Genomic DNA, 20,683 nt, shown 5'->3' on the forward strand with positions numbered 1-20,683 from the left:
ACTGGCTTTATGTGAAAATATGAACATTTTAGACAGTGAAGGCTCAAATTAAAATATCATAAATTTCTCTTTCATTTCCCTCACTCATTGTCAATGAGCATCATTATTCCTGTTTCCCCTTGAATTTGCCAACACCAATCACTTCCTCAAACCATTCCATAATTTCACAGCCTTGTCCCTGAATTAAACTAGTTGCTGGTCTCTTTGTTCTGTTCCTGAATGTAAGTGAGGCAAATATAGAGTCGCAACAGCTTCAATACTTTGAGTATAAGCAGTTCCATGACATAAACATGCCCGTTAGAGCATTATTAATGTAGCTGGCTAGCACACTCATAACTGCATAAATTGCTCTGGGAGCACAGACAAATGCAAGTAAGAATTACACACAATTCTTAACAGATGCATTGGTTTAAAGTGTAGCTACTCTGTCTTATGATTCATCATGAATGTGACACTTAAATTGTTTAGTTAAATGTTTTACTATCCCTTTTGTATAGCAAAAGCTTTAATATTGTGTAAGTTCAGCTAGGTTTTGCAAAAGTTTTTTGAAAAATATCTGCTCAGGGTTGAATAATTCATTGCTTATGAATCTGGGAATAGTCTTGTCCTAGACGTGTCATTCATACTGTGAATTGTATGATTTAGCTTGTTGCATTTTGTTTCTTTTTAAGATCTACTCTGGGTTAAAGAGTAAGTTAGACGGTGATAGTCAGCCAAACAGACCAGAAAGAATCTGCTCGGAGAAAGTGAGAACTGCAGATGCTGGACATCAGAATCAAAAAGCATGAAGCTGAAAAAGCACAGCCGGTCAGGCAACATCCGAGAAGCAGGAGAATTGACATTTCAAGCATCAACTCTTCATCAGGAAAGAATCTGTGTCAACTTGTAGTCTCAGTTGGGATACCTCACAACAACTGGAGTAGTGATTGGTTTGCTGCAGTTGGCCTAACCAAGAATAGGTTAGGAGAGGAACAACTAACTGGGATTTCCATACCTGGTCTCACAGTGAAGTGAGACCTGCTGCAATCTTTGCCTTATGAAATTTAGATCAACTTTGTGTGTGAAGACTTTCATAGTTGGATAGCCGACCAACATGCACAGCCTAGATTCTTGCATTTTGGATTTGATTGACATCATATCCACAAATGTTCGCTCTCTTCACCTCTGATGATCAGTAGCATCTCTCCACTCTGGAGGCTCCCTGCCTCTCTTCCTGATGAAGGGCCTTTGCCTGAAACATCGATTTTCCCGCTCCTCGGATGCTGCCTGACCTGCTGTGCTTTTCCAGCACCACTCTGATCTAAACTCTGATTTCCAGCATCTGCAGTCCTCACTTTTGCCTAGTAGCAATAATATGTACCATTTACAAGATGCACTGTTGAAATTCAGCAAGGCCCCTTAGGTAGCACTTTCCAAACTTGTGAGTATGATAATCTGGAAGAACAAGGGAAGCAGATACTTTGGAACAACATCACCTGCAAGTTCCCCTTGAAGCCACACACTATCCTGACTTGGAAAAGTATTACATTCCATCGGTGTTGCTGGGTCAAAATTCTGGAACTCTCTCCTGAACAGCATTGTGGGTCGACCTACACTAAATGCAGTGGTACAAGAATGCAGCTCAGCAAAACCTCCTGGAAGGCAAAAGAAAATCGGCAATAAATGCTTGGCCAGCCACCAAAAAGGGGACTATCCATGAATAAATAAAAAACAGACAGTCAAGATGGTTCGCTTTTGCATTGGATGTCTTGAGGAAAAAGGCAGAGAAAATTGTGAAGGTTTGGGCCAGGGAATCACTTAGATTTTTCCATTCTCCGTCTGATATCTATATCTCCAACTTGTATGTTTTATCAACTTTACTGCCTTAACTATGGTGCAAAAAATGTGTTGTTGGAAAAGCGCAGCAGGTCAGGCAGCATCAAAGAAACAGGAGAATCGACGTTTCGGGCATAAGCCCTTCTTCAGGAATGAGGAGGGTATGCCAAGCAGACTAAGATAAAAGGTAGGGAGGAGGGACTTGGGGGAGGGGTGTTGGGAATACGATAGGTGAAAGGAGGTTAAGGTGAGGGTGATAGGCCGGAGAGGGGGTGGGGGTGGAGAGGTCGGGAAGACGATTGCAGGTTAGGAAGGTGGTGCTGAGTCTGAGGGTTGGGACTGAGAAAAGGTGGGGGGAGGGGAAATGAGAAAGCTGGATAAATCTGCATTCATCCCTTGTGGTTGGAGGGTTCCTAGGTGGAAGATGAGGTGCTCTTCCTCCAGGCGTCATGTTGCCATGGTCTGGTGATGGAGGAGGCCAAGGATCTGCATGTCCTTGGCGGAGTGGGAGGAGGAGTTAAAGTGTTCAGCCACGGGGTGGTTGGGTTGGTTGGTCCGGGTGTCCCAGAGGTGTTCTCTGAAATGTTCCACAGTAGGCGGCCTGTCTCCCCAATATAAAGGAGGCCACATCGGGTGCAGTGGATGCAGTAAATGATGTGTGTGGAGGTGCAGGTGAATTTGTGATGGATATGGAAGGATCCCTTGGGGCCTTCGAGGGAAGTAAGGGGGGAGGTGTGGGCGCAAGTTTTGCATTTCTAGCAGTTGCAGGGGAAGGTGCCGGGAGTGGAGGTTGGGTTGGTGGGAGGTGTGGATCTGACGAGGGAGTCACGGAGGGACTGGTCTTTCCGGAACCCTCACAACGTGCAGCCCTCCACTCCCTTCACTCCAACCCCAACCTCATCATCAAACCGGCAGACTAGGGAGGCGCGGTGGTAGTTTGATCTTTATATTGCTGAGGCTAAACGCCAGCTCGCGGACACGTCCTCCTACTGCCCCTTGACCATGACCCCACCTCCCACCACCAAACCATCATCTCCCAGACTATCCATAACCTCATCACCTCAGGGGATCTCCCATCCACCGTCTCCAACCTCATAGTCCCACAACCCCGCACCGCCTGTTTCTACCTCTTGCCCAAAATCCACAAACCTGACTGACCAAGCCGACCCATTGTCTCAGCCTGCTCCTGTCCCACCGAACTCATCTCTGCATACCTCGACATGGTCCTGTCCCCCTTAGTCCAAGAACTCCCCACCTACGTTCGGGACACCACCCACGCCCTCCACCTCCTCCATGATTTTCGCTTTCCCAGCCCCCAACGCCTTATCTTCACCATGGACATCCAGTCCCTATACACCTCCATCCCCCATCACAAAGGACTCAAAGCCCTCCACTTCTTCCTTTCCCACCGAACCAACCAGTACCCTTCCACTGACACCCTCCTTCAACTGACTGAACTGGTCCTCACTCTGAACAACTTCTCTTTCCAATCCTCCCACTTCCTCCAAACCCAAGGAGTAGCCATGGGCACCCGCATGGGCCCCAGCTATGCCTGCCTCTTCATTGGATATGTGGAACAGTCCATCTTCCACAGCTACACTGGCACCACACCCCCACCTTTTCGTCCGCTACATCGATGACTGTATTGGTGCTACCTCGTGCTCCCATGAGAAGGTTGAACTTTTCATCCACTTTACTAACACCTTCCACCCTGACCTCAAATTTACCTGGACTGTCTCAGACTCCTCCCTCCCCTTCCTCGACCTCTCGATTTCTATCTCGGATGACCGACTCAACACAGACGTTTACTATAAACCGACTGACTCCCACAGCTACCTAGATTACACCTCCTCCCACCCTGCCCCCTGTAAAAACACCATCCCATATTCCCAATTCCTTCGCCTTCGCCGCAAGTGCTCCCAGGAGGACCAATTCCAATACTGAATAACCCAGAGGGCCTCATTCTTCAAAGACTGCAATTTCCCCTCAGACGTGGTTGACGATGCTCTCCACCACATCTCCTCCACTTTCTGCTCCTCTGCCCTTGAACTCCGTCCCTCCAATTGCCACCAGGATAGAACCCCACTGGTCCTCACCTACCACCCCACCAAGCTCCAGATACTTCGTCATTTCCGCCACCTCCAAACAGATCCCACCACCAGGGATATATTTCCCTCTCCACCCCTATCAGGGTTCCGGAAAGTCCACTCCCTCCGCGACTCCCTTGTCAGATCCACACCCCCCACCAACCCAACCTCCATTCCTGGCACCTTCCCCTGCAACTGCAAGAAATGCAAAACTTGCACCCACACCTCCCCCCTCACTTCCCTCCAAGGCCCCAAGGGATCCTTCCATATCCATCACAAATTCACCTGCACCTCCACACACATCATTTACTGCATCCACTGCACCCGATGTGGCCTCCTATACATTGGGGAGACAGGCCGCCTACTTACGGAACGTTTCAGAGAACACCTCTGGGACACCTGCACCAACCAACCCAACCACCCCGTGGCTGAACACTTGAACTCCCCCTCCCACTCCACCAAGGACATGCAGGACCTTGGCCTCCTCCATCGCCAGACCATGGCAACATGACGCCTGGAGGAAGAGCGCCTCATCTTCCGCCTAGGAACCCTCCAACCACAAGGGATGAATGCAGATTTCTCCAGCTTCCTCATTTCCCCTCCCCCCACCTTATCTCAGTCCCAACCCTCGGACTCAGCAACGCCTTCCTAACCTGCAATCTTCTTCCTGACCTCTCCACCCCCACCCCCTCTCTCCGGCCTATCACCCTCACCTTAACCTCCTTCCACCTATCGTATTCCCAACGCCCCTCCCCCAAGTCCCTCCTCCCTACCTTTTACCTTAGCCTGCTTGGCACACCCTCCTCCTTCCTTGTGCCCGAAACGTCGATTCTCCTGTTCCTTTGATGCTGCCTGACCTGCTGCGCTTTTCCAGCAACACATTTATATGCTCTGATCTCCAGCATCTACAGTCCTCACTTTCTCCGAGTTGATCTTAACTATGGTACTAACAGGAGAAAGTGAGGACTGCAGATACTGAAGATCAGAATCAAAAGGTGTGTTGCTGGAAAAGCACAGCCGGTCAGGCAGCTGCCGAAGAGCACGAGAGTTGACGTTTTGAGCATAAGCCTTTCATCAAGAGTAGGGCTAATAGTGTAATGGCTAACTTCAAGCTAACAGTATGACAGATAAATTGAAATATCTTATGGTCTACAAAAACAAAACAGGACACTTAAAAAAAAGACAATATACAATATAACATGAAGAATAACAAAGAGCTGGCAGCAGATGTGAAGTAGTAATTCAACTTAGCAGTTCTGATGACATTTGTAAATTGCTTGAGCTTCACTCTCGAGGTTTATTGCATCATCAGGACAGTTCAATTGAATTACTGCCTGTAACTTGCTGCCAGCCATTTATTATCCTATGTATCGTATTTATTTGCCTCAGATGGGAAGCTGAAGCCCCACTTCTGTCATAACATCACAAACATCTTTTATAAACAATTTCGGGAAGAAAGTCTGTGAAGGGGAGGGATAATATGCAAAGTTGTCAGGAGTAAGAGTTTGTCCTAATTTTTAAGATAATCTGCACTGTCAGTGTTTTTCTCTTCCTCTTAAATAACTCAAGCTGCGTTAATTTGGAGAGGTCTCCTGTTATTTCTCTTCCTCTGACTAAAGGCATTGTAGAAGTTTCAAAAATTATTGTTTTGGTTCAATTTGACATATTTCAGAATGCATTCACACAGGTTTAGAGAAAAGAATACAACCATTTCTCTCCAAACTGAGCACACAAATCAAAGCTTGAACAATCATATTGCTATTTAAGAAAGGTGCATATTCTTAATGTACACAGCATTCCAATCATGGTCAAATTCACTTCAGAACAGTACACACGGTGATTTGTTTTCTGTTTTGGGGGGTCCAGTACATGTCATTACATGGACAAGTGAGGTTGCTCAGATTAAACTGATTCTGATTTCAGCTCCTTTGCAATAAGAAACCTCCCGTCATTTCCCAGTGAATGAGACATGAAAATGACATACACAGGGATCTGGGCATACAGGTCCACAGATCCCTGAAAGTGACAACACGGATGGATAATGTGGTCAAGAAGGCATACAACATGCTGGAGCATCAAATATAAAAGTTGGCAAGTTATGTTACATTTGTACAAACCTTACTTAGGCCACTTTTGGAATTTCAGCAAAACAAAGGGGAAATTATCTGTCATCTATATCCAGTTCTTGTTGCCACACTATCAGGAGGACACAGATGCTTTGGAGAAGGTGCAGAGAAGGTTTATCAGGATGATGCCTGGTCTGGGAGGTTGAAATTATGAGGAGAGGTTGGATAAACTTGGATCATTTTGACTAGAAAGATGGAGGCTGATACATGTCTACAAAATTGAGAGGCATAGATAGGGTGGATAGTCAGAGACTCTTTTCTGAGGATGAACAGGTCAACTACAAGAGGGCACAGGTTCAAAGTGAGAGGGGGCAAGTTTATGGGAGAGGTGCGGGGAAAATGTTTCATCCAGACGGAGGTGGGTGCTTGGAACGCACTGCCAGTGAGGGTAGTGGAAGCAGGCACATTAGCAATGTTTAAGGCATATCTTGCTAGACACATGAATGGGAGGCAACCAGAGGGATAGATGCCATGCATGGGCAATAGGTTATGATTAGGAATTGGTGCAGGCTTGGTGGGCCGAAGGGCCTGTTCCTGTACTGTATTGTGTTGTAAACTGTAAGGCAAAGCATGAGATGTTACCAGGGGATGAAAATACATGTCTAATTATTGAAATTTACAATGGCGAATGAATTTTCGGGGTGTGATGGCCAGGAATTTAAAATCTGCAGTCAGTCTGCAGCTCCTGTCAGCGTTCCAAAGCCAATAGTGAGTGTGCAACCACACACTTATCATGTGCCAGCTGAATATGAAGTTGGTTGCATTCTCCCAATGACTTGCTATGAAAATGGGCTAGGGAGCATCAAATGGAGCCATGTGGATCCGGAGGATCGCAGGTTTGACCTTTGACCTCTGCTAAGGTGGGTGAATGGGGAGAAAAACCTTGGTGGAGAAAACCAAAGGAAGCAGTAATATGGGAAAAACAAAAATGGTTGACATGTCTCACTGGGGTCTTTCTTGTATCTCCCTCAAGACAAATTAATCATAACACTGGCCAAACTGTGAGCAATCTGGCTTCTTACTGTGTCAAGACAGGGAATGAACTGATGTGAGTGGGTGGAGATGGAATGAGGAGAGAATGAGATGTAATTTAGAAAGAAATAAAAGCTCCAGCGCATAAGAAGGGTTTGTGCAGTAAACTGAATAAATCTTGACTGCATACGATACCGAAATTTGAGTAATACTGAATCAAAAACTTGTGTTTTACGCCTCTCCTTATTTATAGTTCCATTGAAGTCACTATCGCACAGTCAAAATCTATCTAAGAAAGTCCAACAGTAGGTTTTGTGGAGTCAAGTGATTTTTTTTTGGCTCTTTGAGTGTTTGTTGTAACTAGACTGGAACAAGATTTAATAAATGGCAGGGTCAAGGGTTAAAGCTGCTCCTGTTAGAAGAATTTCAGCAAAACAAAGGGCAGATTATCTGTCATCTTGCCACTACAGAAGTGGCCCTCACGCAAGCATCACATAAGGGCACTTGAGGTGGCCAACACAGAATGTTTTTTTTGAAACCAGGATGTTAAAGCTGAGGAGCGGTTCTTACACCAATGTGTCACTCATTGGTTTCCTGAAACGTGTGTGGGACGTTTTCCAGCTTTCAACTATAGGTATAAGCCTCTCCAATTGGATTCTTGGTAAACAGCAGACTACCTGGCAGATGATCAGTTTAGGCATTGGGGAATTGCACTGAAAGGATAACAAACCAGGAAAGGGCTTTTCTTTTCCTTTTGACTAATGACCAGTATTTAGCACTCTTTCTGCATGTTTTGCTCTGTATTACAGATCAGCTGCAAGTGAGAGGGTTATTGAAGTAGGATCCAAATGTAATAATAATGAGCATTTTAGATGCTGGCATGGTGGCTCAGTGGTTAGCAATGCTGCCTCACAGGACCAGGGACCCAGGTTCAATTCCAGCCTTGGGTGACTGTCTGTGTGCACATTATCCCAGTGTCTGCGTGGGTTTCCTCTGGGTGCGCCAGTTTCCTCTCACAATCCAAAGATGTGCAGGTTAGGTGAATTGACCATAGTAAGTTGCTCATAGTGTTGGTGCATTAGTCAGGGGTAAATGTAGAGGAATGCATCTGGATAAGTTACTCTTGGGTTTGTGTGGACTTGTTGGGCCAAATGGCCTGTTTCCACACTGTAGGGAATCTAATCTAAATTCTAAGATGGACTTACTTAATAAATTCCTATTTTACAGTATAACTTTTAAAATCTGTGCCAGGATACAAATGATCTGTGACCAAAGGAAATTGATATGTACACTTTCAAATGGGATTTGGTTTCAATTAACTACTATCTAAATTGTTTAATGTAGACACCTTAATATTTAACAAATTCCATTGCCTTTTTTTCAATTTGAGGCGATTTTTTTTCAGTGGGACGAGTCTAATATACACCATATTTTGCTATTGCCTTGAAGTACAACTGCTGTAAGTAGGAGAGCTGTAATGACTGTGACTTACCAAATGGATACAAAATGGGGTCAAGCCCTCTTTAATGTCAAATGCTGATTCATTTGGAAATGGTGTTTATGTGCCTAAAGCATTCCTCTTCCGAATTTCATCACTCATTGAAGTACAGAAGTACACAGCTCTGTCACTTTGATCCTTTTAGTTCACAACCCTTCCAGAGACATAACATTGTTACCATTGTTACCAAGCAGGTGGGATCTTTTGTATATTAGTTTACCATTGAGCCTCTATCATACGATGCAAGTCCCCATGCTAAGGATAACTGAAGTAATATGATACTCTCACTTACAAAGTGAAGGAAAACGGCACTGAGGTCAACAGGCAAGTGACAAATCATTGTATTATCAATATTAATTTCTAGAGCCTCCAAGTTTAGAAGATCAAAAACAATTACATCACACTGGAACCCCAAACAAACTAATTTGGATACGCAAGAGAAAATAACTGTTGCTGTCTCCAATGGAGTATATTGTAAAGTGGGTCTATATTCCTGTTGTTCTTTTGACAATTACATCAATTAAAACAGCAACTAATTGGGAGTGTGGTGACTACAATGAAAACATAGTTACTTCTGCAGCTTCCATGTTCTTAATTCTTCTTAACAGGTAAACTGTTACCTGTTACAATAGCGTTTCAAATATACTAAGTAGCTTATTCAAGTGAAAACCCAAAGAAAATGCAGGGTTTCAGGCAAATGCAAAACGGATCCAATCACACAAGTATTTAATTGCAGTGCATTTGGGAGATGAAATATTGAACTATAGTATTCTGGTGAGAGCAAAAGCAAAAGATGTGCCAACATAACCTTGCTCTCAAATACGTTACAAACATTTCACAATGAAGTGTTATGATTTTTGCACATTATATCATGGCAAATCATATTTTGAGTATAGTAAAATCTGAAAATTTGCTTTGTAATGGATTGCCAGTAGTTTTTTTGGAACGAGATGTTAGGATAGGGAGTTGTTGGAATGTTGTTGTTCAAAGGAAAAATGTCACCTAGGCCACTGGTAATGTCAGTCTAGACTTGGAGTTTAGGCGCAGGACAGTATCTTGTATTTAAACTTATCATAACTCAGAAGGAATCATCTCACAAACTAAACAGATTGATGGGGGCAAACCCTATTGCATACTAATCATTTGTTTCAATTGCTTTAACATCCTCCATGAACAGTGACTTGGCCCTTGTGGTGGAATGGTAGTTGCCCTACCTCTGGGACAGAAGGCCTGGATTCAAGTCCCATCTACCCTGATGTGTCCTAACACCCCTGAATAGATTGACTGAAAATATCTATGAACTGTTTTAAAGTGTATAAATTATTATTTTGTAAGAGACCATTTCAGTTTGGAATTCTACAATCAACAGAGAGACGTTCATTCCACTAGTGAGCACTGGATACAACACTCAGTAACTGGGCAAGATGAGCAATATTCTGACTGGCTATGGAACCATTTGCAGTCACTCCAATTCTCCCACTGCACTATTCCTCCACCACTATCAGTGACATTTTAAACAATATCATTCCAAATCATCCAATCAACAGCTTACTTGTGTTTGGTACACATTCCTGATGAAGGGCTTTTGCCTGAAACATCAATTTTCCTGCTCCTTGGATGCTGCCTGACCTGCTGTGCTTTTCCAGCACCACTCTAATTTAGATTTTGATTTCCAGCATCTGCAGTCCTCACTTCTGCCCTGCAACAGTGAACTATGGCCATTCCCAAAAAGCCAAAGGGACTCCAGTAGGACTTAAACCTGTTTCAACAGTGAAAACATGTATGCCAGAGTATATTCATTAATTTCCGGTTCAGTCTCACAACCAAAGCCAAAAAATGACTCTGATGGAAATAATCTGTACCCACTTATACCATCAAAAATTCTCCCTGTGGGGCACGCAGTGGCATATGGAGTATACACCAATTACAATGCATCTTTTTAATGGGAACATTTACTTCAAAAGGAATTTGCTCAAGCACAATTAATTTCTCTGAGTGTTTGCTTAATAGGAACAATTGGATACATGGAACATTTTGCTCACTCCGGCAGTGTACCCATTAATGTTCTAAGTGTGCAATTCATTCCTTTCGGTGAATATAGGAACAATTGGAAATAAGTCAAATAGTTAGACTATCTGGCTAGACTTTTATTCAATTTTATTAGCTTGAGAAGTTTTCACAAAATCTATCCAGTGGTATGATTTGAAGGAAGTCACCACATCAATACTGGGTAAGCAGGGACTGGTCTACTCTACAAGCTGATGCTAGGTATGGATTGGCAAGAAATTAAATCTATAGAAACATCAAAATAATTACAAACTAGATAATTATTCCTTTTGTTTCACCATTCACTGTTTTCTGCCTCCAGAGAAAGAGCTACACAACAAGTAGAGATCAGTGTTCAAAATCATGAAGTGTGCATTTTATTCTGTTAACATCTCCTAAAGCATTTCAGTGTTTGCGTTATACACACCTTGAGTTCAATTTCTTCAAGCTTCTAGTTGTTCTCACTAAACCTCTCCATGAGCGCTGAAAGTGAAAGCCAAGTATAACTGGTCTTTCAAATGATAGGCCTTGAAGATTAAAATAATGGTGTCTGTAAATCTGCACAATGGGGAGGTATGCTTGAAGAGTTTCAAAATCTTCATGTGTCAGCTCTACACCTTTGAGTTCTTTGATTTCTAGGCATATAGAAACAGGAATAGCCATTCAGCCCCTGGAGCCTGTACCACCATTTAATTCCATCATGGCTGACTTGTGGCCTAACTCCATATAGCTGCCTTTGGCCAACATCTCTTCATATCTTTGCCTAACAAAATGCATTTACTTCATATTTAAAACTATTGCCATCCACTGGAAGAGAGGTATAAACATCTACCATCCTTTGTGTGTAGAAGAGTTTCCTTACATCTCTCCTGAGCAGTTTGGCCCTAATTCTCAGCCACTGCCCCTGGTTCCGGAATCTCCATCCAGTGGAAATAGTTTTTCTTTGTCTATCCTGCCTTTTCCTGTTAACATCTTGAAGATTCCAATCAGATAATCCCTTAACATTCTAAATTCTATAGAAAACAAGCCTAACTTTTGTATTCTCTCCTCATGACTTAACCCCTGAAGTCTCGGTATCATTCTTGTAAGCTTATGTTGTACTCCCTCCCAATCTAACATATTCTCCCCAAGGTGTGGTGCCCAGATCTGCTTGCAGTGCTTCAAGTGGGGTCTAACCAGGCTGTCTCTAGTGCTATAATTTCAATGATTCTTTGATTCCAAATACTTTGCTTGAACAACCCTTCTAATAAATTCCAAATCTAGATACAAACAAAAACAGAAGGTATAACACTCACTCTTTCAACTCCTTCCTCTTTGCTGTTGAAGACCCCAAACACAGTTTCTAGATAAAGCTGCATTTTACTTAATATTTCTTTCAATCTATTCCACTAGATTTGCCCGTTACAAAGCAATCTCTTTTACACTGGTTCAACCAAACACAGACTGGGAACATGTCCATTCTGTTCATAAGACTGACCCTGACCTTTCAGTTGTTTGTTGTCATGTTGACATTTCTGGGCCTGCTGCAGTATTCCAACAAATTATTCAACACTCTCAAACTGAAGGAACAATACCCCATTTGCCACGTTGGCACTTTATAGCCTTTAGGCTCAACACAGTGTTCAACAACCTCGGAACATGGCCTCTGTTGATTTAAAAACCAACTTTCCCCATCCTGACATGGTTCAATACTTCCATTCTTTTACTGTAACTGGTTGAAAACTCCTGCAAGTCCTTCACTGCCAGAACTCTGGGTGTACTTGTACTACGTAGACTGCAGTGGTTCAAGCAGGTTCATCGCTATGATTTTTATTTTGAGGACAATTACAATTTTTTATTTCTCCTATGGTGGGATTCAAACCTAGGTCCCCAGAATATTCCTGGGTCTCTGAATTAACAGACCAGCAATAACACCACTCAGCCATCATCACTCTACACCCCGGCTACCCCCAATGCACAGCTGCACAGCATATCGCAAGAATTTATAGATACATATGTAAAAAAATTGCATTTGCTCAATGATTAGATATTCCCTACTTCTCACTAAATCTGCACCAAGTCAAATTTCATGATATTCACCAAAACTGAAGATAATCCTGTCATGCCTTAGCCATTGGAATTGGTGCATCATTCAAGTAGTTGACAATGGAAAGAACCTTTCTGGTGTCCACAATTTTATGGGCCCACACCAAGATATATGCGAATGGGTATGGGTGGTTGGCAAGGGTGAGAAGTAAGAGGACAAGCCAGTTCATGGGCCCTTTGACACTTTTGGGTGCACAATTAACTACCACTTAAATACCTCATTGTGCCTGTCACAATTTTACACATTGAGGGAAAATGTGGGCAACCCGGTCATTTTGACAGCTGCTATCGGGCAGAATGAGAATCATCGCCTTTGGTGGAGCTCCTGCACACATTGATGTTAACGCCCTTTAAGGCTCCCAAACCCCTAGCCCCCTCCCCACCTCAAACACAATTCCCCAGCTTGAAGCAAAGGTTTTCACGTCAGACTGCTCAACAGCTCTCGAGAGCACGACATCTTGTCTCTGAGGAGTGGAAGTCACACTTTGATTAAGTAAGGCTGCTCAGAGTGTAATGCCATTATGGAACAGCCAGATTTCATGTCTACAAAGTGCTAACTGTATTTATAGTTCATAGGCTGGAGGGTGGAGAACAGAATATGTAGCCAAAAATCCATCCCATTTCTTTGCGCATGGTGAATTAATATGCATCTCAGCAAATATTGAAATTCAGAAATGACAATGAACACATATGCCTTTGTTGTACTACATTCTCCTGAGAATTTTGTTTCAGATAGTCACAGAATGGGGTTGTATGTGTTGAGTGTGTTTGTATAGCCATCTTTTCTCAGCTATTTGAATGACAGTATTGAGACCATGTGAAATGAACCAAGTCAGTGCCTACATACAATGAGCTAAATGACCTGATGAATGCACGGAGCATTTGATCTGTTACAATCATTATTTCAAGGCGATATTCACTAAAGACAAACATACAATTTTGAAATTTTCTTTACCTTTGTTGCAGCGGGGTGACCAATGATCACCCACCCAGGACAGGACTGATCATCATGGTGTGAAACAGTGACATTACTGGCCCACTGATCCATAAAACCATTGGGTGTGTAGAGACCACAATCCCGTACGCTTGTCATTTTCTCAAAGTCTTCGCAAACACCATCGCCGTCATGGAAATAACACCTGCTTGGTTCATCTGTGGAGAAAAAGACCACAGTGAGCATAGATCAATAAAAACAAGATCTTATGAATGAATTTACTTCAGTCCCTGCTGTTTTGCACAGTCTTTTTCCTTTTTCTTCAGACCATGAAGAACTTGTTTCCTTTTTGCAAAAATCTATAAATCTGATTGGAAAAAAGAAACTGCTCGGAAAGGATGCTACAAAACTATACCTGGAAAGTAAAAATCATAATTAAACTTTGAGATAACGCAAACATGCTGCCAAATATGACTAAACTCTAAAGGTCCTTCACAAAAATAAGTTGCCTGCCTTTTTACTTTTAGTTGTGTCTCTGAACCTGCAAACTAGAGGCTCAAGGTCACAGGTCCAAACATTGGGGTCAAAACAGCTAAAATCAGAGCCAAGTCATTTTGTTGCACAGGTCACCATAAATGTTCGGATAATGTTATAATACTTGGTGGAAGAAAAGTCTTTTAATATATTTATGGCAGACTACAGGAGATAGATTCTTGCTGAACAAGATCTTGAAAGCCTTTTGGGGGAGTCAGGAATTGGATTAATCCAATCAGCCATGATCTTACTGAATGACAGAGCAAGTCATATAAGTTGAACAGCCCGCTCCTGCACTTAAGTCACATGCTTGTATGTAACATTACCTCCTTGCTTTTAGTAAATTTAATGCAAATTTAGTTTCCTTCCACAGAAAGAACTTTGTTCCCATATGTCTTAATCATAACAATTAACGGGTCATTGTAATATGATGAAATAACTTAATCTTTAAACTATGTACTAACAAAACACCATAAATGTTAATCTGACTCATTGAATGGTACAAGGAATTGAATTAAACATTTCAGATTTACTCTGTCCCCGGAGCCCCTTTTAATAGCAACAAAGTAATTCAAACTCTCTTTTTGTTGCTAAGGCTTGCAGAACTGTTGAGGATTGTATTCAGATTTCTGTTGACTTTTCCCATTAAAAATTGCTAATCAGTGCCTTCAATTCTCATTGAACCAATAGTTTAGTATTGAAAGATTCTGAAATGGCAACTCCTTAAAAGTTTGTGAGGCCTGCTCTGAGGTAAAAACAGAGTGGAAGAACCTCCAATTTAACTGCAAAATCAGCCTGCCCCAATTCAACAGGAGAAGCTGCCATACCTTGTTCTTTCGCCCCAGTTTTGAGCTGACTTCCGTGTATGGAACATGGGAGCAAAACAACAAACCGACAAAGGACATTTCATTTTTGCTAATGTTGTTTTGAGACTAATATGTATGATGAGTTTTTAGACTCTGGTACTTTCCTCTGAAAATACCAGACCTATCTGATCACTGGTTTGCTTCTTTCAGCATTAGATGGTACGAAGAGATTTTCCACTCTTGAAAAAGAATGTGCAATTCAGTCACCTGCTGCGTAAAGGCGCCCATGTGCTAAATATAACCCATTAAAGTCAACTGCATGACAGGAAACATATTTGCAGGATACAGACTTATCTATGTCACCAGCCATCCTTGTGTTAAATATTCACATTTACCTATTCGTATCAGTAAGAACTCCTATTTATACAATCTGTTTTGAATTGAAGGAGCACTACAAAGTTCACAAAGTCTACAGCACTGATGAAAGCCCCTCATCTTCTCTTCCTGTTTTCAAACCAAACTTGAAATTGATTTTCGTGTAAATGTCAAGCTAGCCTTGTATTTAAATTGTTTCCCTTGCTCCTGTGTGCAGATTTTGTGCCAACAGTAATGCTGGTTGCATAAAAATAAATGTTTTAGTAATTGAAAATGTAGACAATCTTTTTTTTAAGTGGCTGTTTTATTGTAGTTTGTACCATGCTCCCATATTATTGCTCTCTCTGGTAGTATATGTGAAACCACAGGCTGAGATTAGTAAATACTGAAACAGTCAGGTATTTGTACACACATAAATACTTTTTTTGCACAATTCTACAACTAGTCAGAAAAGGACATTTAAAAGTCCAAAAAAGTTTTGTTTTCTGCCATTCAATGGACATTCTTTATATTTTGTTTGTCTTTTTGGACTTTTCCTTAGTTTTCTGCATACATTTTTGTTTTACAAACTCAATACATTTTCTACTTAGTTTCATGCAGTGGTCATGATTACTACACCAAGATCAATTTCTACAACGGTCAATATGAAGATACTCAAGATTGATTGGGCCCCCATTCTCCAATGTAATCCTTTAATCACTGTGTATTACGGTTGTAGTGAGTGCCAGTTACAAGATGCACAGCAGAAACATGGTAAGGCTTCTGCATTAACACCTCCCAAACTTGCGACATCCATCACCTAGGTGTGGATGTACAGTAAGCAGATGAGAGTAACAGCAGCCTGTAAGATCCCTTCCAGGTCTCACATCATCCTGACTTGGAAATATATTGTTCCTACACTGTTCGTGGATCAAAATTCTGGAACTTGCTGTTTAAAAGCACTGTAGGAGTACCTTCACTACATGAACTGCAGCAGCACAAGGATGTGCCTCACTACAACCTTCTCAAGGCAAGGAGGAACAGACAATAAATGCTGGTCTTACCAGTCACATCCATATCAGATGAATGAATTTTCAAGTTGCGGCTATTAAATTTCCATGGGCTTAATGGTTACAATGTAGAAAGTTAGAACCATTATTTCAATGAGAGCTTTTGTCCAACGTAGACATAATATCATAGTTCTTATTATAAGAGAAAATGCGTGAGAAAACATTTGACATATTCTAAGTTCTGACAATAACAGATGGGTATTGCTGATATTTTCAACATCAGCTGTAACATAAATAAAGGTAAGCACGAAATTTCTCTGAGAATAAATCTTGCTGATTACAAAGATGAAAGCCTGAGTTTTAATTTCCAGGCTATTCTGAATTTGACTGAGAATAACAAACTTGTTGAATGAGTCAAAGGAAAATATGTGGCAAAAACTCTGGTCATGATCACTATTCAGTGATAGCTTCCAGAAACTGAGCATGTATGAAAGATGTTAAGTAAGTGGGCAAAAACTTGGCAATTGGAATATTATGAGAGAGCATGTGAGGTTATGCACTTTGGCTAGAAGAATAGAGGAGCTGAACATTATTTAAATTTAAAGGGACTGCAGAAAGCCACAACACAGAGGGATTTGGAAATTGTCATGCCTAAATCATAAAAAACTGTACTCAAGTTCAGCAGGTACTAGGTAAGACAAATGGAACATTGGTCATTATGTCAAAGGCAATGAAGTAGAAAAATAAACTATATAAGGTACTAGTTAGACTAGTGCTGGAATATTGTGAACAGTTTTGGGACCCTTATCTGAGAGAAGATAATTGACATTGAAGGCAGTCCAGAAACTATTCATTAGGTTGGTCCTGGGTATGAGGGAAAGTCTTAGCAGTAGAGGTTGAGTAGGTTAGGTTTGTATACACTGAGGAATGAGAGGCAAACCTTATTGAACTACACAAGATTTTTTGGGGACATGACAGGGAAAACGTGGAGTGGTTGTTTTCCCACAAGGGAGAGTCTAGGAACAGAGGGCATAATCTCAAAATAAAGGGATCGCACAGCGACGACAGAGATGAAGAAGAATTTCTTCTCTCTGGGGATAGGGTACCTATAGAGGACTGCAAAGGCTCACCTATTAAGTATATTCATGAGAGAGACAGATTTTTAATTATTAAGGGAATCAAAGGTTATAGGGAAAAGGCAAAAAACTGGAGTTGATAATTGTCAGAGCAGCATTGATGCCATTGAATGGCAGGCCAGACTCAATGGGCTGAATAAGCCTACTTCTCCTCCTGTGTCTAATGGTCTTACAGGGCAAGGTGTTAACTGGTGACATTGCATTGTTTGAAATTCTTTTGACACGAGGCTTGCATGTGAAGGAATGACAACTTTAGTGAGGTATCAGAAGGCAGCTGTAGCCTTTGTGACCTCAAGGGGGAAGTGAGAAAAAAAGTTGGCAGAGATAAATCAAAAATTCCAGTTGTAATTTTTAAATCACTGATTAGTGAATACTTGGCACACAGTCCTAACCACATAAAAGATTTTGTAAATTAAATAGACCAAGATCTAATTGGCAGGACACACAGGAGTTCTTTCTTTCATGTACAAGGCCCTACTAACCTGAGAAGAGGAATAGATCCCAAAGCTCTTATTACATGAAGGTCTTTTTCATACAGGAACTCAAGTGTGATACGTTATGTAAGTGCAGAAATTTGGGACATAGTGTTATCACAACTAATGACAGCAGTCTAGAGACCAGATGAGAACTGAACTGCAACTTTCAGGAAGGGCCAACAGAATGAAACAAGAATCAAATATTGGCGAGGCCTTCCCCTAAAATCAAGATCCCAGGCCTGGAGGTGCTGGCCAATCAGAGGCAGCAGCTATTGTATTCAGCAGCCCCACAAGGCTGTTGGAAGAGGGCTCCTTAGTGTCCCAGCAATGTGGGGACAACTGATGTTGGAGTGTGGGGAAGTGAGTGATGACAAACTGCCTGCAGGCTAGCAGCTACTGGGAATACTACATGGCTACAGGCACAGTGGGAGCTGGATTAATCACAATGGAGGCAATGTTCATTAATTGATGATCTGAGAACCTCAACTGACAGTCTGGGGGTGGAAATGTCAGCCCTTGGACTACCTGTCCAGAGTTTAATTCTGTTCGGCGTTGGAAGGCAGCAGGGTTTGGGTCCTAACCAAGTGTCCTTATTGCCTCCAAGCTTACGCCCTCCAAGGGCAGAGGATTCCTCCCTAATAACATTTTGTGAAGTGAGTAGATATCTGTTAATCTCAGGAGTGAAGGAAAGTGTTGCAAAAATAAAGAGGAAGGTGTCACTCAATTAATGTGTAAAAACAAACGCTGATTAAAAATCTTTCCTTCTGTTGGTCACAAAAAAAGATTTCATAGCTGCCAAAATTGAGAACACATAAGCAAATGAATACTGTGCTCCAGGTTAATCCACCTATCTAGGCCAAGATGGCTGGCTATGTTGGTGGTGATTAAATAACATCATATTGCATTGATGTGAAACAGTCTTTGAATCGGGTTTGGATTTGGACTAAAGCCTTATTTTGGAGAAATTTGAGAAATGTTTGGTCTAGGAATTGGTGACAGTATACACAAGGGAGATGCGGCGACTGATTGAGAAAAGTTGAATCTACTCTTTAAATGATGTTTGATCAAAAAAAAAATCACAATTGACAAGGAGATTACCACTTCAGAGACTGCCAGGGCTAAGCTGCCAACTGTTGACCACGTTTTCAATGTGAAACTTGTCAGAACATAGATTGGATATGATTTCATTTGAGGGAGATGAAAAGAACAAAATCCAATTAGCACTGCTGCCTCACAGCGCCAGAGACCTGGGTTCAATTCCCACCTCAGACAACTGTCTGTGTGGAGTTTACACATTCTCCTCGTGTCTGCGTGGGTTTCCTCCGGGTGCTCCGATTTCCTCCCACAGTCCAAAGATGTGCAGGTCAGGTGAATTGGCCATGCTAAATTGCCCGTAGTGTTAGGTGAAGGGGTAAATGTAGGGGAATGGGTCTGGGTTGGTTGCTCTTCGGAGGGTCGGTGCGGACTTGTTGGGCCGAAGGGCCTATTTCCATGCTGTAAGTAATCTAATCTAATCTAATCTAATCTAATTACAGCAGTATCTGTCTTTGAATTATGGTTACACTGCTAATTCAGAGGGAACAAATTCTGTTGTAAAATGTAATGGAAGAAAAGTGCTAACTGCAGAATTGAAAGTTTAAATTTCCACATTGTAATGATTTGCAGAATCCCTATTTTTGGATAAATTTAATTAACAAAATTATGGATAATTTTTTTTTTTAGTAATTACACTGAATGATTGAATTAAATTGCAAAGCTTCAAAAGACCTTGTTTCTTTCCTTCTGTAGTTTCATCCTCCTCTGAGGTAATTTCTTTTCATTCCATAAATTTTCAATACAAGTATCAGATCATCTTACAACAAACTTACTGCTACTCTATGATAACTTAAAGGTCATATAGACACCTTGATAGGAAGTGAAGGGTGGACACAGGTGAAATAGTACTATGTTGTTTACAGTTCACCTTAAATCAAACATTATCATAGTCATTACTGGGATTCAACAGAGCAAACTCTTAAGTAAACAGCAGCATGGACTACTTGCATTAAGAATACATTCCCATACATTACAAACTTCATTGAATGACTTGAACCATCAAACAATTTGAATTTTGCCAATGAATGAAACGAAACATGTTCTCATAAATCTAGCAATGACTTATGTGACAGGATACCTACCGACACAGTTGAAAGATGGTTCCTGGCGACATAAACTAGAGCAGCCATCGTCATTTATTTTGTTACTATCATCACATTCTTCTCCCAGGCTCCTGGAATCACATCATAGGATGAAGATGAGTAATTAACAAATATGAATTATTTGCAAAAGTTTATGGCATCCACAATCTGTGTGATATTCTCTGCAGGTTTAATTATTGCATGATATTCTTTTGACATATTGCTGTGTTTATGTTTTGCAGAATGGCTCTCTGAGCATTTTCTCCTAGATTTATGTACTGTTTAAGTCCTATCAATCCACTTGAAAAGCAGCATGGACAAAATGAACGATGGCTAAGGCTAATTAGGTGCCATCTTTGCTGCTATGTGACCAGCTACTGTGGATCTAACTCATTTACTAAGTGGTGCCAATGCAGTTTCTTCTGATAAACTCACATTTAACAGGAAGTGTCTGAAATAAAAAGTCTGACTGGGGTGTAATACCTCTACATGTGAATGCTTCTTGTCATTGTCTGCTTCCCTGGCAAGTAAGTTGGGGAAGTTAGCCTGAGATTTTTGAGTGACTTTGAGTCTGAACTGAAGGAGAGCTTAGATCCAAAACCAGTCTTATTTAGGGATTACAAACCA

The 20,683-nt window shown here is 41.6% G+C and overlaps 1 protein-coding gene across 7 annotated transcripts in view; it reads right to left on the bottom strand.

Moving 5' to 3' along the window:
* Positions 1-20,683, bottom strand: part of LOC140469200 (pappalysin-1-like) — a 323,835-nt gene that overhangs the window by 178,538 nt on the left and 124,614 nt on the right. For all 7 annotated transcript variants that reach the window (XM_072565489.1, XM_072565488.1, XM_072565487.1 and 4 more), the window contains 2 exons: positions 20,057-20,148; positions 13,585-13,781 (listed from right to left, as the gene is read on the bottom strand). In XM_072565489.1, coding sequence (XP_072421590.1) covers positions 13,585-13,781; positions 20,057-20,148 — 289 coding nt within the window. The remainder of the gene's footprint in view (positions 1-13,584; positions 13,782-20,056; positions 20,149-20,683) is intronic.

The sequence above is a fragment of the Chiloscyllium punctatum genome, chromosome 49 (genome assembly GCF_047496795.1).
Source record: "Chiloscyllium punctatum isolate Juve2018m chromosome 49, sChiPun1.3, whole genome shotgun sequence".
Classification (NCBI taxonomy): Eukaryota; Metazoa; Chordata; class Chondrichthyes; order Orectolobiformes; family Hemiscylliidae; genus Chiloscyllium; species Chiloscyllium punctatum.